This window comes from Corvus moneduloides, chromosome 7 (genome assembly GCF_009650955.1).
Source record: "Corvus moneduloides isolate bCorMon1 chromosome 7, bCorMon1.pri, whole genome shotgun sequence".
Lineage (NCBI taxonomy): Eukaryota > Metazoa > Chordata > Aves > Passeriformes > Corvidae > Corvus > Corvus moneduloides.
Window position 1 is genome coordinate 38,179,496 of NC_045482.1, and position 17,262 is coordinate 38,196,757.

A 17,262-nucleotide genomic window follows, 5' to 3' on the forward strand; every position below is an offset into this window, starting at 1 on the left:
GCCCCCTCCTGTCAGGGACTTGTGCAGAGCCACAAAGTCCCCCCTGAGCTCCTTTGCTCCAGCCTGAGCCCCTTTCCAGCTCCCTCAGGAATTCTCCAGCCCCTACCCAGCTCCCTCAGCTGCTCCTGGGGCTCCAGCTCTTTCCCCAGGACACAGACAAGTTAAGCAGCTTAAGAAATTTTAACCCCTAGGATCATATGAAAGCAGACAAAAAGCATTTTTTTGTTCTATTTATTTGGAAACGCTTCTGCTTTTCATTAACAGCTTAGATGCAAACTCACATGCTGAGATCTGATTTTGAACAAACAGCCAAGAAAGTTCAATTAAACAGAATTTTAAAAGCATCAGATCTGCCTGAGGTGTGTAAATGCAACGTGCAGCTCACCTGGCCAATGTGCTCCTGTCCCTCCAAGGCAGGGCTTGGGTGGTCACAGCATCTCCGTCAGGTTGCTGGTTCCTGTTACTCATTTTTGGGAAGAGGAGGCCGGAACTCTCTGCTAGAGGCAGCATCTTCCAGTGCTTTCAGTTTTCCAAGATACCATAAATGGCTGGAGGTGGCACTCGGGGCTCTGGGATCGGTCACAGGTTGGACTCGATGGCCTCGGAGGTCTTTTCCAACCTTAACCATTCTGTGATAAACTTAATTAGCTTCTAATTATCCAGTCCTTAATACCTCCCATCATTGTGCCCCCTTGTTCCTGCCTAGGAACCAATTCTAACCGAGTGGGAGATCCCACAAAGGACCAGCTCCAAACCTCTGAACATTCCCGAGAATCCTTCAAAGGAGCAGTTGGCTGCAAGTATCTCATTCCCTGCTGGATCAGCAGGAATTATCTGTATTTTTGTACTTCTGGGTCGCAGCTATTTAAGAGCAGATCGTTATAAAAATAAACATCATTTATTTCGCAGACCAGATGCAACTCCTTCTTCAGAACCTCATTAAATTTTCCTAGAAATGTAACACGTGAGGCTGCTGCCAAAAACTGTTGGCAAACAACAAAAATGCCACAGGGCTCTGGGTTTCTCCTGACTCTCCCAAGCATTTTCCCAATCTTAGTGCAGGACACAAAGAGACTGGACAGACTTTTAAACGTTTTGTAGTTTTGTTCATTTATTGTAGAAAAGTTATTGTAATGCAGTTCATCTTTGTACATCTAAATTCCATAAAACAAATCCATAGAAATGAGGATAACTATGGGCATGCAGTCTGCATGATCCTGGTCACAAAAATAACACCACTTTATTTTTTTTTCCTTTTTTTTTTTTTTTTTTTTTTTTTTTTTTTTTTTAGTTTTTGTAGTTTTCTTTGAAAGCCACTAAAAGCAGAGGGAGAGCAGAGCATGCACCACTGTACACATTGCATAGTATATGGTACCCACATGCCTGGTCGGGTGCTACACACACAGGGCCTATAGGGCAAAACAAAGGGAAAATCAGCAGAAAACACAATTTTGGGGTGGCTCTGTCCCAGTAAAGGCAGTAATGTCTTCACCAGTGTGGCTCTGAACTGGCTCCCAGTGAGGCAGCACTGCCAGGCTCTCACTGGGAACCAGTTTGGCTGAGAAACAGAGATTTTCCAGGATGTGAGAAGCCCAAGGTCCGGAGTTTGCAGTTGGAATGGCTGATCCCAACATTCTCCCCGCTCTGGTTCCACACAATCTGCATTATTCTTGCCTGACTCTCCCTGTCTGCACCAGAAGGGAATCGATCAGGTGTGTCCCAATCCTAAACACACCTGGGCCCACGCACACATTCCTTAACCTCACCTCCCATCAGGTTTGCAATTCTCGGGAATTTTGGGTGCTGTGATGCTCTGCCCTCCCCCACCTCCAAGCTCCGTGTCCCCACGAACATCTACTGGGAGTGTTTCATTCCCGACCTTGGGCTACTGGTGGGTTCACCAGTCACATCCCAAATCCACACATTGGCCAAAATTAAAGTTATTCACATGATTTCAGCTTCCAGGAGGAAATGAGCAGAAATGAATGCAGTGGGCTTTGCGATTTTAAAAGGCTCTTTTTGTTTGTCATTAATTAATTAATATGGAAGGGAAACAAGTTATTGAGAAATCAATCCCATGTGCAAAATGCCAAAATCAACTGCTGAAGTATCAGGCAGTGAGTAAACAGATCAAAAATGCAATAAATCCACTGATGCTGGATCAGAAATCTCCCCCTTGGTTCCAAAAACACAATGCCAGATGCAGGAGTGGAATTGCTGTAAATTTGTGCTATTACAGATGTGCTTCTTTTCCCTTGCTCTGTTTTTACACCGTTGGCAAAAGAGAGAACTTTGAGCTCTGTGGATTCTCTGCTGCGCCTGCAGAGCAGCTCCAACACGGGGATCTTACAGGTAATTACAGTTTGTTTTCCAGGCAATATTGATAAGGCAGGGGATCACCATTCCTGGGCACACCTTGCTCTTGGACAAGACAGGAGTTGGTGTCCGTAGGATGTCCGGACAGGAACTCACTGCCAAGGAATTTGGTTTCCCAAATTCCCGAGGCAGGTCCATAAAGCATCCTGAGGCCAAGCCAAGGCTGCTCCCAGTTTCAAAGGAATAAAGGAGTGACACTCACATCTGAAATGATTTCTACCTCCTCCCCAAATTCTCTGGATGGATTTAATCACAATATTTCTCCTGACTTCTTGAGTGGATTCCACACACAGTGAAAGAAATCTGAAATTTCACTCCTAAGTAGCATTTTCACCTTTTTCTTTGAGTTAATGCCGTACATACGTTTTACAACTTTATTAAGATTTCCCTTTCTTTTTAAAGACACGCCTTTATTTTTCTATATAAAATAAACTGGGTGTGGTAACAACCTCACCAAGGTTATTCAAACGACACCACATTCTCTTTTAGGATCATTTTAACTCCATTTCCCCAGAGTTAAGCTTGGCTGCATTACAGGGTCCTGCAGCCTTTGTGGGACTCATGTTTGAGGGAATGAGAGGCAACTCCAACAAAATACATGGCAGCAGAATCCCAGGGACCCAAACCTGGACTGGCACCAACAGGGGTAATAGAACTGGATTTTAAAATGTACATTTTTAGGAGTAAACCCAGGTTTGGATAAATGGCATTTTATAAAATATGCATCTGATTTTTTCATTTGTAGTCTCCAATTATTTTGCCTTAAAAAAAATCAGGAGTGTGGGATCAAGGACAAGTTTCAGAAGTACTGAATTTGTGAAAGAAAATACTACAGAGGACATATTTAATGTATTATTAAAGAAAAAAGAGCATCAGAACCTCTGACTTACCCAAATCAGTGTGCTGTGAACAACAGGAATAAAAATATTATTTTGGAATGGTGAAGTCAGTAAAGACAGGAGATTCTGGATGCTCCAGGGAATTCTGTGGTGCTGAGACCAAACTGAATTCAGAAGATCTGGCATCAAACTGAAGTTACAAATATCAGCAGCTGTGAGTTGCACGTCCCATGGGAGAAGTGTTTGGCATCAGGAAAAGAATCTGTACATGTTAAATACAACTCCAGGGAGAAAGTATTTGAAATTCTAAGGTTAACAATTAAATAATTGATTCGCAAACATAAGAACGTGCTGAATTTTCTCTTTAAAGATTGTTATCACCTTGATTGGTTAAATCCTTGTTAATCCCAAAGTGTCTGAATGAGAAACTCAGACAGCAACAAAACTTTAAAAAAAAAATCCCTGTTTTATAAACATTTCTAAACCCTCTGTCTGTGCCAGAGCTTAGAATAGAGCTCTGGTTTTTAGCATTATTTTAATAACAAGAAATGATGTGAGGACTGGAGAATGAGGCTGGATCGATTCAGTCAGGAGCACATGAACTCCACAATTTCAACTGAATCACAACAGAGCAGCTCAGCAGTGCTGGAATCCCACCAGGAACACGGAGTTACCAATGCTGATCCCCAGCACAGCTTGCACTCCTTACTGCGTCCTAAACAGAAATTCCTTTTTCAAACCAAGACTGCCCATAGTACCTGCAATAAATGCTGAGTCTCCCAGCATGGTTGGTGTATTTGTACTTAAAGAAATCTCTTTTCAAAGAATTAAACACCCCGGCAAGGAATGAGACCTGCAGGGCCCCTGGTTCCTTGTGTTAAAATGGAATGGGCTCTGGGAGAAACTCAGGACACCCAGGAGTCAAGGCAGCTTAACCCCATGGAATAAATTATCTCAGGCCCACCCCTGACTTCCCTCACAAGTTTGTTTTTGTCAAACCCGAGTCATTTTGGCACTTGAGATGTTCAGGTGATGGGATTGTGCAGGTGTGTGGTGGGTGGGGATCCTTCCCTCACCTGGTGTGACATGGAAGACTTAAAACAAGGCTCCGAAAGGCTCTAGGAAATCTATGTCGGTGCTTTGCAGCAAATATGCAAATATGCAAATCTCCTCAAGCAGCTAATGAGCTGATCCCTAATCTACTGCAGAATAAAGAGGAGCAGCTGCTGCCCAGGGTTCTACAGCTCCCCTGCAATCAGGACTTCAATGCACGAACAAGGGACTGGGGAAAGCTCAGAGAAGAATGGGTCACCTAACGCCTCCTTTCTCATGCAGGTCTGGGTGCTGTACATGGAAAATGGTCTGGAAAACTTCCTGGACGATGCTCCACTGTGCTGCAGCACAAAATCCTGGCGGAGGCAGCTGCAGCTGCCAGTCCCAGGCCGGGTCCTGCTGTGTTCCCTCAGCCTCAAGAGCTCCTCTGGCATCTGCAGCCGGAGGGAATCGGCTAGGATCAGGTCTGGCAGATCCATCCAGAACTCTGGGACTCCAGTGGATGCAGAGATTTCCATATTTTCCTTGGTAACTGGTCCATTGGGATCACCCAGTGGTACTGGAGCTGCCTGTTAGGCAGTGGGGTCATTAAAATGATTGATTAATTAATCAGGTGTCTGCCACCTTTTAATGCTGCTGGAGATGGGCGTGGGTGTCCCACAAAGGACATGGATTACTTTTCCCAGTAACTTCAAGAGAATAATCAGACTCCAGGATGCTGGAAGCACCAGCCAGCTGGTCCAGGAAGTGGAAGGAACCGGAATATTCCAGAAATTCCTTTAGTGCTACATGCTGTCAAAGCCTGGTGTCAGCAGGCTTTGGGAGGAAAACAAGCAAATAAAAAGGTTAATGATCCTTATTTTTGGGAAAAAAAAAAAAATAGTTGTGACATGAACCTGCATAAACAAATGCATGTTCAGCATAACTGTGTCAATGCCAGGGAATGTGTGCGCTGGGGAATTTCGGGAGGCTCTGCCTGAAGATGTCAGTGGTTGTACAAAACGGGCAACGGGGGTCAGTTTTCAATCCCGTGGGATCTAAGGCTTCACTGATGGTGTAAAACACAAGGTCCAACCACAGGAATTCATCTCTTGGAAGGAACTCAAGACTCAGGAGGTGAAAGAAATGATTGTTAGGAAGTAAGGCAGCAATATCTCCAAGGATTTATCATAGCTCTTGGAATCCAAAGCTTGGAATCAGCTCCACAACTTCCCTGTGAGCAGATTTTTGTCTGATATTCCCTTTTTATTGCAATTCTGACCAAGATGTTGTTTGAAATGTTCATCACTGATGACTGCTTAACCCCAGTCCCTCCCCTCGGATTTCATGGCTGCAATGGATCTTCTGGAGAGTTCTTGTGCGCCACTGGAATTGTCGGACATTCAGAGGTGGATTTGGGAAGATGGAACATGTAGGCAGGTACTCGGGGTACTGGAATGTAGGTACTCTACACACTGGGTCACAGGAAGGGATTGATTCCATTTAAAAAGCAGGATAAAAATGGGAGAAAAATCTGATGTCTCTATACTCCTGTTCCATTTTGGGACTTCTAGCTGTATTCAGGTAAAAAGAGTGGGAAAAAAAGACTATTCCCAACCTCCAAGCACACAAACGATGGAGTTTGTTCCTTTTCCTGTCCCTGTTTCCCGTCTCCTGTCGCAGTTCCTCCCTGCTGGTCCCGACTGTCAGGACTGGCTGAACTCAAGAACCATTTGGCTGCAACATTCATGCCAGGTCTAAAAATAATTTCAAACTGGAAAGTGTTTTGTAACTGCTGCAATAATTTGGGATATTTGGCACTCTCGAGAGTTTACATTTGGTTTGTCTGAAAAAGTCATTCTGGAAAGAAATCGTTAGAATAAATCCTTTTATTCTAACCTGAAATGGAAATTGAGCTCCCAGCAAACAAATACTGGAGCTGACTTTCTGACTTCCAGTGGTTTGTAATTTTCAGATTTTTCTTTGTATTTGGTTTTTTTTTTTTCCCCCAACATGCTCACGTCGACTTTCCAGTCAATTCACCCAAATTCCAACAGGAATTGGTTTATAAATTGGTTCCAACTGGAACTGGTCATTTGGAATTTCCAGCACAGGAAATTATTTTATAAGTGCCTCGATAAGTACCCGAAATTACAAACGGATGTGTCTAATACCGAACGACAAGAAAAAAAAAAGGCTATAAATGCAAATGCTGTATTAAACCCAAAAATAATCCCAAAAACAAACCTCTATGATCGGGCAGAAACGGAAGGGCCGGGCTGGGTTTTGCTGCCCCCTAATTAAACATCAATGACAGCAGAGTGCAACTGCAGTGTCGCTGTCACACCTGCCAAATTAACTTGATCTAATTGTTATTCCTAGCTACGTTATGGCAAGGTGTGAACGGATGAATCCTGTTTTTCCCCAGGTCCCCGCACTCAGAGCCGGTGCCGTGAGTCGTGGCTGTATCCGCCGGGGGAGCCGCGGTTCCGGTGGGGTTTATACGAGTCCTGGTAGGGGTCAGAGTATTCCTCTTCCACGAGGGGATAGTGGTCTCGGCTGTGCTGGGAACTGGAAGACAAGCGGTTCCTGCTCTTCCGAGCCCTCTCGTTGTGGTAATTCTCGTCGGAGGTCATGAGGCTGCGCCGCTCGATGGGCGAGTTCTCCGTGGAGTGGCTGCCGTGCCTCCCGCGCTGGCTCTGCGGGGGCCAAACAACGCCAGCGTTAATTCCCGCACCCTCAGCTCCTGCCGAGCCCCATCCGAGGCCTCCTGGCAGCAGCCACGGCCCGTGGGGCCCGTGGGGCTCGTGGGGCTCGTGTCCCAGCACAGCCTGGCTGCTGCTGCGGGGCCGGGAGCGGCCGGCGCCGGCTCCTGCCGCGGGCAGCGGGAGCGCGGGCTCGCCCTGCTGAGTATCGTCACAGAGAGCATGAAAAGTGAGCTGATGTAGTCAGCATTTATCACTTTTCTCTGATCAGGAACAGAACATTCACGCTGCTACTCTGCTTAGGGAATGTCTAAGCGTCCATTTCTGTAGTTTTGGAACACATCTGAAGATGCTCGTTGGGGTTGTTTTTAGAGGTGCAGCTCTGAGCCTTATTTAAACCCTTCCTATGACCAAACCAAGATGGGCTACTCAGCAGGCAGCCAAGGGGAGACTAAAATGATTAGATAGTAACAAATTCCTTCAACTAAAACATAGTATTTAAAATATGTTGACAGAAAATCCCTTCCTAAGGTCATTTGTTAATTAGAAGCCCTTGCTCTCCTCACATTCCCATAATGACAATGCCCATCATTTGTCACATGAACAAAATGAGTTCAAATTTTTTTGCCAGTTAATGGCACAATGAAGAAGTAGCCTAAAGTAAACCCTTTGTTTGTTTTCAACATACATTAAACCTCTCAGGACTATCAGCACCCATCTCTCAGGACAAACTCCGTGCTGAAACTCCAGCCCCTGCTCCCAGGGATATAAAACCTTCCTCCTGCTGCTACAGCCCCTGCCTGGCGACTGTTTTCCTGAATAATTTATATCCAAGGCGGGTGTGGCGGGGCAGGGATGGAGCAGGGGGTGTGTGGTTACAGCTCCAGGGCGGTGCCGCCAGGGAGGCTCCTGGAGAGGGGCCCTGAACAAGGGGTTCCCTCTGCAACCTCACCCCCACTACTGGGGAGAACTCCGGCCACGGGATCCCCAAGCTCTCCTCAGAGCACCAAGCTCTAGTGGGGATTATGGCAAAGTGCTTCAGGAATTAAAGACAGGCTGGGAGAGCTGGGGGTGTTCACCTGGAGAAGGCTCCAGGGAGAGCTCAGAGCCCCTTGCACGGCCTAAAGGGGCTCCAGGAGAGCTGCAGAGGGACTGGGGCCAAGGCATGGAGGGACAGGAGCCAGGGAATGGCTTCCCACTGCCAGAGGGCAGGGATGGATGGGAGATTGGGAATTGGGAATTGTTCCCTGGGAGGGTGGGCAGGGCCTGGCACAGGGTGCCCAGAGCAGCTGGGGCTGCCCCTGGATCCCTGGCAGTGCCCAAGGCCAGGCTGGACATTGGGGCTGGAGCAGCCTGGGACAGTGGGAGGTGTCCCTGCCCATGGAAGGGGGGGATAGGATGGGCTTTGAGGTCCCTTCCAACCCAAACCAGTCTGGGATTCCATGATGAATTACCCTTGTGTTTGTCTGACACAAATGCAGTTTGGGTGTATAATCCCCTCATCAATTGCAGCTTTATGTCTGTGCTCACCTCTGTGCCTTCCCTGTGGTGATTCACCTCAGGCTGCATCCTGCTGCTTTCCTGAAACCTTCCTGCTTCCCTGGGCTGTGTGCTCATCCCAGTGCTGCTGCTGAGCTCCTGGGGTGTCATCATGGGACACACCTGGGGTGGTTACACATTGATGTCCCAAACAACTTTTGATCCTGCTGTGTCATTGGAATGACAACCTGCAGGAATGGACTTGAAACCCCAATCCCCTGGAGCCTAGGGAACACATCTCCCCAAAACTTGAGCTACAGGATTTGAGTCCATGCACTGAAATTAGGCTAGACTGCATTTAGAGCAAACCAGTCACAGAGGGAAATGACTGGTTAGAGAGTTAGAGAATCCCAGGATGGTTCGGGTTGGAAGTGAAATTAAGGATCACCCAGTCCCACCCCTGCCATGGGTAGGAACACCTTCTACTATCCCAGGTTGCTCCAAGCCCCGTCCAGCCTGGCCTGGGACACTTCAGGGATCCAGGCACAGCCACAACTTCTCAGAGCAATAAATATTTTTTCTAGGAAATGTTGGCAAAGATCAAATTTACTCTTCCCCCTCAGCTCAGCATCGAGCTCTTCCTGTAAGGAAGGCGATTCCAAGGATCAGGTATGACAGACCCAGCAGTGCCACCTGTGCCCTCTCTGACTGCTCTGGATCTGTGCCACACGACGTCACCCTCATGACCTCCCTGAGTCAGGAGTTCAGTTCTCAATAAACCAAAGTCCAGGCCACAGCCAGGTAAAAAACGGAGCTTCCCAAATCTGGCTTTGGCAAAGCAGGGACAGCCTGTCCCAGCACACCTGTATCAGGCTCACTGCTATGTGAGACTTTGGGCTTTTCCTTTTCAGTCCCCCACGTACCAAGGGCATAAGGAATATAAAATCTTCCTGTATCACAAGCACCTTTGCTAGCTTAATTAGCCTGAGTGCTTTCTAATTACCACACACATCATCACAGTGAAAGCTGATGCAAATCCTTCCACAGGTTTGGATGAGTATAAAACCTCCAACATGGGTAACAGGGATGGTGGAAGTCCTTACTGTGAGATAACCATGGCAAACACCAGGGCCTGAACCCTCCTGGCACGGAAAACCTGCAGCCTCTGGTTGGGCATCGATCACTCCAGGAGAAATTTACCCCTCTGCAGAGCACCAGCACCATTGATCCCACCGAAACCCTTTGGAATTCGGGTGAAGTGGGGATTAAGTGATGCATACCTTCAGCCAGCCCACTGCACAGGGGTGATTTTCATCTTCAGTGTGAGTTTTCCCTAAGTAAATGGAGCAACATTTCACAGTTATTGCTGGTGTCCATTGATCAGAGAGAAATAAATGCCTGAAAAAAATTCTGTGGATACACCCAGTTCTCAAAATGAAACTGAAGAGGTGAAAAGTTCTGCAGATGGTATTTTATTGGCATGAAGGGATGGAAAACTGAAATTTTAAGGCAAGTGGGAAATGGAAACAACAGTTTACATGTGCATGTTATTAGTAACAGAACAGTGCTTGTGCATTCAGCCACTCAGGAGACAGTGACTTGCTGGTCCCAATAAAACCAAGCACGGCTTTAGAAAGGTGAGTGCAGGAATTAAGCACCTTCAGGGAAGTGCAGCTCACTCACAGCAAAACCAGCTGGATGTTAACTGAAAACACCAAACAACAGTCATTTCCTCCAAAACTGTTACCTGCTTCCAGACACTCCACAAGCAGAGCAGACGTTACATTTGTCAGGTGAATTATTCATTAAATGTCATTTGTTCAGTTCTATTTCTGACGTACATTAGCAAGTGACACTCCTGGAGTCCCCCACACACTGAAACTTGCAGGATTTAAAGCTCCCTGCAATCCTGAGCCCCTCAAGCATCCCCAGTTATTAACCCCACACATTTCTGGTTTCAAACTTAATAAAGCACGTACTTCTCATTAAGGACTATTTACATGCCACGATTGAAGTGTCAAAGTTCAGCCGAGTCTGAGCTATCCCTGTGGAAAAAAAGGGTCACAATTTTTTTCAATGGGTAAAGAAATAATGTCTTTTATTCACACTCAAAGAACAAGCTTTTCCACCCAAAAGTGAATGTTTGGTGAAGTTATGAGGGTAGAATAAAAGGGATCATTACAGAGCCGATTCCTGGCTAGGAAACTGATGGCTGTTTAACTTCCCACTAAAGGCAGAGCATTCCCAGTCTTCAGCACTGGGCTGAGGAGCTGCTTCCTCCCTGCTTACACCCCTGAGCTGGTCTTGGCAGAGGCCAAACGGGGAGTGGTGCCTCCCAGAGCAGCGTCAGCGATGCTGCACAGACCGTGTCACACTACAGCCCCTGGCAGACTGAACGAACCCACCTGCTCTGCACTGCCTGGCGCTCCGAGGGCTGTTCCTACCTGCAGGCCGGAGATTGCGGCGGGATACGGGGACAGGGCGGTGGATCCCAGGTTCCTGCCCAGCAGGGGGGTCATGGGCGTGGCACTGGACGTGTGGGTGGCTCTCCAGTAGGCCTCCAGGTACTCGGCCAGGTGCTCGCAGGCGTCCTCCAGCTGGTTCTCATCCAGGATCACATCGAACATGTCCTGGGCACAGGGACACAGGGCGGTCACGGCCGTGTGACACGGGGGACACAGAGCTGGCAAACGCTTCTTGTCACACTGGGCCTTGGAATTGTTCAATGAACAGGAATCCGAGCATGGGAGAGCGGGAGGGAGCTGGAAACATGGAGAGGGGCTTACAACAGCATGGAGTGACAAGGGGGATGGATTCACACTGAAACACGGCAGGGAGAGATGGGATATTGGGAAGGAATTCCTGGCTGGGAGGGTGGGCAGGCCCTGGCACAGGGTGTCCAGAGCAGCTGTGGCTGCCCCTGGATCCCTGGCAGTGTCCAAGGCCAGGTTGGACGGGGCTTGGAGCAGCCTGGGACTGTGGGAGGTGTCCCTGCCCATGGCAGGGGTGGGATGGGATGGCCTTTAAGGTCCCTTCCAACCCGAACCATTCTGGGATTCTGTGGCTGGAGAAGAAAACGGTACAGGTGGGTTTAGAAGGTGACCAAGAGCCAAAGGCCTCAGGAGTCGCTGGACACTGTCCCCAGGTGTTGTGTGAGCCCTGCCACGCTGCAAGGCACAAAACCCCTTAATGAATTCATTTCTTTCCAGCGCTGATGCCCCTAAAACCATTCCCACAGCAGTGAAGGCATGAGGCAGTCCTGACAGCAGCAGCATTCCTGCTTCAGGAATTCTTTAGACACCACCTCCATCCCTGCCTGCCCTCCAACTTGCCAAAACCAGCAGAGCCCCTTGAGAGAAACACAACCCTGTTTTCGGCAGTTCCACTTCCTATCTCATCTCTAGTCTTAACTTTGCAAAATGCTGTGAAAATAGCACAGGAAATGGAAAGTAACTGCAGGTGCTGTGGGTGTAAAGGGCAACCAACACCAACCACAGGCTGTTCTCTTCCACTTGTTTTTACAGCTCTTAGAATAAGATTTAAAATAATAAAGCCATTTTATATATTTTTTTTATATTTATTCTCTCTTCTCAGCATGGTAGAGAAAGGTTTCCTCCTCTGCCAGCAAGGAGGAGTTTTCTTCTAATCAGAATATTCCTAACACTGCATCCCTTGGTCCAGTTCAGCGTTTATTGCTCTTCTTTTGCTCCTCTCTTTATTTACTGCTTTTACTCCTTTGCTATTCACCCACATGTTGATGCACCACACATTCCAGCCTACCACTCACTTGTGGAAGAAGTCAGTAATTAAAACACAGTTAAATTAGAAAATAAAAGAGCGTGGTTTGCTTACATATACTTTGCTTTGGAAGAGACTGAAACGAAACACTTGGAGTGTAACATGTTTTCTTAAGCAAGGAATTAAGTTGGATTTAGGACTCTTAACAACTGTCACCCTTTTAATATTTCACTGCACAGCAACACCGGCCTGGGAGCCTCTCAGGCTGTCCCTGGAGGTCACACGGAGGAGCTGCAGCCCTGGCAGGATCCCGACTCCAGTGTCTGACAGGGAGAACAAATGACAGGGGAAACACTCAGGTTTTCTCTTGCATTTAACAGTTCTGCTCATCCCTCAGCTGGGTTTGTTCTGTTTCCATGTATTTGGCAGGAAATCATCTTGTGGGGCAGTCCCTGTTCATGAGGGTCATGGAGTAAAGCAATTCCTCTGCAAAATTTTCTTCCAGCATGCATAAAACAGTTACCACAGGAGCATTCCCAGCTCCTGGTGACTCTCTAGTGATACACAGTGGCCTTTCCTGAAGAGAAAATCAGTGGCCGCTGTCCCCTCCTGTTTCGCTGTAGAATCACTGTGTACCTGAGAGGAGGAGGAATCTCAACTTGTAGATCTATCCCAATTATATTTTAATTAACCAATGCAATTTAATTCTGCTGCAGTATAATTTCAGGTATTTTTTAGGTAGTGTCAAATAGACCAGAGGGGTTTGTACCCTCTCTTAACATGGGCATGAATTCAGAAGTTTTAAAAAATAACAACCATAATGAACTGTTTATGAGCAGTGTATTTAGAGATGTACAGTTTGTGTTTCCTTGAGCCCTGTAATGTTCCTGCAGTGGAGTTCCTGGAGTCCTGCAATATTCCTGGTGCCCTGCAGTGCCCAACGCCGGCTCGAGCAGCGTCAGGGGGAGATTAGCAAGGAATTAATAATGAAAGCAGTTCCTGAGCTCAAATATGCCCAAAGAGACAGCTATTTTTAACATGTCTAGACATGCAGCACCAGCTCATTCCTTATGGCTGGCTCTCAGCAAAGGAACAAAGTGAGGACTGCATCCTTTGCAAGGACCTTCCCTTTAAACAAACTCCAAATCCTCCTCTTGCAGGAACTGGAGCTGCAAAAGGGGTGAAGCAGAAGAGAGGGAGCAGTGCCTTTGCTCTTAGCAATGTACTTTTACTTAATTAAATCATGGACCAACTTTAATTTCGAGCCAAGCCAGACTGTCATCTCCCTGAGAGAGCTCTCAGTCAGCAACCACTTCCTTCCCATCACCAGTGCAAAGTGCTGAGCTGGTTTGTGAGCAGCTCCTGGGCACGGCAGGGCGGAAGCAGCCTCGGAGCAGGGCTGGGGTCATGGCTGAAACCTGGTACTCTGACACTGGGAAAGGCTCTTCTGATCCAGGTGGGGCCTCCCTTGGTTGCCTTCAGCACTGGAATGCAATTCCAGGACTGGGTGTTGAGGCAGAGTTTAGCAGATGCAGGGATGGACAATCCAAGTGCCACCATGCACCCAACAAGCTGCAGCAGAACAAGGATCATTTTATGGAATCTGGGAATTGTACAAGTTTGGGTTGGAAGGGACCTAAAAAACCATCTCATCACACCTTCCACTATCCCAGGCTGCTCCAAGCCCTGTCCAGTCTGGCCTGGGACACTTTCAGAGATCCAGGGGCAGCCACAGCTTCTCTGGTAACTTCTCTCATTTCCGCTGATGTGAGCAAAGTGAAGCTGAGTAAGAGGAAACCACTGCATAAAGAACAAAAAAAAAGGCTGTGAAACTGCCCAGGGTTGTGTGTGCAGGTGCCAGAGGAACCACCTTTCACACAGGACAGTGTGCAGAGAGGTGTTCTGTGTGTAAGCTCAGGGTAAACACCACAAACCATTCAAACAGGGGCAGGTGCAGCTGCAGTTCCTCAGCTCACATCCATCAGGGAATGGATGTGTTTTAGAGGGATCAGTTTGTTCTCCAGGACAGTTACAATTCTGGTTGGGTTAGTGGGACCTGGATGGCTCACAGGAATAACCCATCAGCATTTTAAGTTGTGACAACACAACTCAGTAAAAAATTCCATGTGGGAAATGTAACATAGCTGAGCTCAGCTGAGCTGAAATGTAACAGGCTGCCCAGAGAAGCTGTGGCTGCCCCACATCACTGCCCTGGTACCCAGAGGGGTCTCTGCACTCCCATCCCAATATCTCACATGGATCCTACACAAAGCCACATCCAAGTCCATTTCCACTGCCTCTGTCCCAGAAACCAGGTGTGGTTTTCAGGACCAACAGCAAGTTTGAGCTGCCCTGTCCAAACCCCTGCGGAGCCTCGCCCACAGCCCTGCCCAGGAGCCCTGGCAGGCCTCTGCTCCACCAGCAGCAGGGAATGCCAGGAGAGGGGCAGGATCTTTGATCAGGAGGTGGGAGAGCAGTGCCTGTGCTCTGGTGAGGTGACTGGGATGGCCTTTGGGATCAGGATCAGGGCTCACATGCCTGCACACATCCCTTTCCCTCCTGTGCACCCAGTGGGCCTGGACTCCCTCTGCAGTGAGGGAAGGCCTCTGCAGCCTCCTCTCCCAACTCAGACTTTGTCCCTCTGCGACCTGGTGCTCCCCCAGTGATGTAATTTGCTAATGAACTGATCTGTTGTCCCCTCCACGTCATTCCTGCCCTGTCACCCTGCAAAAGACCAAAACAAACCCGGGGCAGGAGATAACCAGGATGAAAGTCTGCAGTGCTTGGTGTCTCACGAGTGCAGGGCTGTGTGAGCACGAGGGAGTGATAATGGATGGACCCAGCTCAGCACAGGGATCAGCACAGCAGGGATCATCAGAATTCCACAAAGCAGGAGTTCTTCAGCCTCTCCTCTGTACTTACTGGTGGGCATTGTGCAAGTTTATCAGCTGCCACCAACTGGACATTCAAGTGTTTGCTTTGTGACTTCCCTCTGGACTTGATCAATCGCTGCAAAACCTGAAAGGAGGAAAGGGCAAAAGGTGAATTTAAGGATCATTTATCTTCCTAAAGCTCAGCCTGACATCCCCCTGAGGGATTACCGAGGGCAGAAGCTCTCCATAAAATACTGTCCTTGAATATCCCAAACCTTTCTGATAACCCCTCTGAGAGCTGGGCATGTTTCTCTCTGGATCACGTTTGATCCCTTGAAAAATTTCAAATGCGTTTTTGCTTTATCCTACTTTAACTACTAAGTTATTTTTGACAATAGAGGAGCATGAAAATTATACAGCATTATCTGGGTTGCTCGATGGACTGTGGCAGCAGCAGCAGCACATTATGTCACTTTTTCCCCTTTTCAGGTGCAGATTCCACACTGCCCATTCCCACCCTGCCCTCCAGGTCCCTCCTGGACTGTAAGGTGAGAGGCATTACCTTCGGAGAGGACACCTTCACATGGACAATAATTGGTGCTAGAGATGTCTTGATAAGCTGTGCAGGGTGATTTATAGTGTCTGCATCCAGGACAACCAGCTGTAAGGACCTGGCCAGCTCAAAGATTCTTTCAATCTCACTCTGCACTTCAGCTGCAAAGGAAAACAAAGCAGGTGAAAGCACTGAACCCCCCCAGAGCACTGGGATGAAAATATCATCACCCACTTACTGTCACAGACTCCACATGTGAGTTTATGGCATTTCCATAAAATAACCTGTTCCCTGTACCTCCAGTGCCAGCAGTCACTCGGGATGTCAGAGATTTGGAATTTGGGCTCTTTTTTTTACCAAACCCAACTCCTCCTACCTCCTGGGATGGTGTCCCAGAGAGCAGGATATTGGGATGCACGTGCTACACACAGATTTCCACCCTTTTGCAAGACAGAACCACACAATCACAGAATCATGAAGGCTGGAAAAGACCTCCAAGATAATGGAATCCAAATAAAAATTCCTCAGGCCACTGCTACCCACCAGTCATGACACTGAGGAGAGGGGCAGGACCCCAAGTCTCACAGCTGGACAGCAAAATTCAGCTGGAGCTGTTCAACATTAAACTCAAAACTGGTCCCAGGGTCAGGAATGACATTTCCTTGGCTGGACAAGTGAAAACTCTTTGGCCCCTTGTGAAGTGGAATTAAAAGCACAGGGCTGGGAAGAAGGAGGAGCTGTGAGGCCAACTCAGGATTATGCAGTAAAATGCTGTAGACACATTTGAATCTGCAGAACTGCTGTTACCTTAGGAATGGCTGGAGCTGAGCCAGGGGAGGGTTAGGCTGGAGAGCAGGTTCTTCCCCCAGAGGGTGCTGGGCACTGCCCAGGCTCCCCAGGGAATGGGCACGGCCCCGAGGCTGCCAGAGCTCCAGGAGCGTTGGGCAGCGCAGCCAGGGATGCCCAGGGTGGGAATTTGGGGTGTCTGTGCAGGGATGGGAGCTGGATCAGTGATCCTGTGGGTCCCTCTCTGCTCAGATTCTGTGGTCTAGAAGGCTGGAATCGCGTCCCTTCCCTCCTGTGTGTAACCACACCCTGAATTGCACCTGTGGAGTGCCTTACCTAGGCTGGACCTGGTGTTGGAGCGCTCGATTATCGCCCTCTTGCTGGGGTTATTGAGCACAGACCTCTTGGCAAGGGAGATGTCAGCTGTCACTCTGGTTATGGATATCCTGGGAGGAGAGCACAGCACACACAAACACAGGAGTGGGATTTCCAGGCACAGCCCATTCCAAAGGGCAAACACAATAAAACACACTCAGACACGTTTCCAGCTGAGTTATGGCATCATTAAAGAACAACTGAAGAGAAGTGCTGGGTAACTGGGAGGTATTTCCTACTCCCTGAGCTCTGGGATGGAGTTCCTGCTATTCTCCTCAGTGCATTAATCAACTTTTCTCCTCCCAACTCACTCATCTCCTGCGTGAATTTACACAGTGCCATAAATGCTGTGAGTTATGTGAGGCTTGGGGCGCTCAGAACAAGGGAGCTGCAGTGGGACAGCACTTCCTCCTCCCTCAGAGTTACACCAGGAGTAAACCTGGCCCAGCTGACAGTGAGCTCTGCCAGGGGCTGGGAGGAGCAGGAGAAAAGGAACTGGAGCTCTC

The 17,262-nt window shown here is 48.2% G+C and overlaps 1 protein-coding gene across 8 annotated transcripts in view; it reads right to left on the reverse strand.

The window, feature by feature from the left end:
* Positions 1-1,084: 1,084 nt before the first annotated feature.
* CACNB4 (calcium voltage-gated channel auxiliary subunit beta 4) overlaps positions 1,085-17,262 on the reverse strand; it is a 77,962-nt gene continuing 61,784 nt past the window's right edge. For 2 of the 8 annotated variants that reach the window (XM_032114128.1, XM_032114132.1), the window contains 5 exons: positions 16,718-16,827; positions 15,605-15,756; positions 15,092-15,187; positions 10,876-11,061; positions 1,085-6,946 (listed from right to left, as the gene is read on the reverse strand). In XM_032114128.1, the coding sequence (XP_031970019.1) occupies positions 6,686-6,946; positions 10,876-11,061; positions 15,092-15,187; positions 15,605-15,756; positions 16,718-16,827 (805 nt within the window). In that variant the 3' untranslated portion in view covers positions 1,085-6,685. Of the gene's footprint in view, positions 6,947-8,943; positions 9,765-9,882; positions 11,062-15,091; positions 15,188-15,604; positions 15,757-16,717; positions 16,828-17,262 lie in introns of those variants that run through there. The other 6 variants (XR_004241195.1, XM_032114129.1, XR_004241196.1 and 3 more) reach the window with 6 other exon arrangements.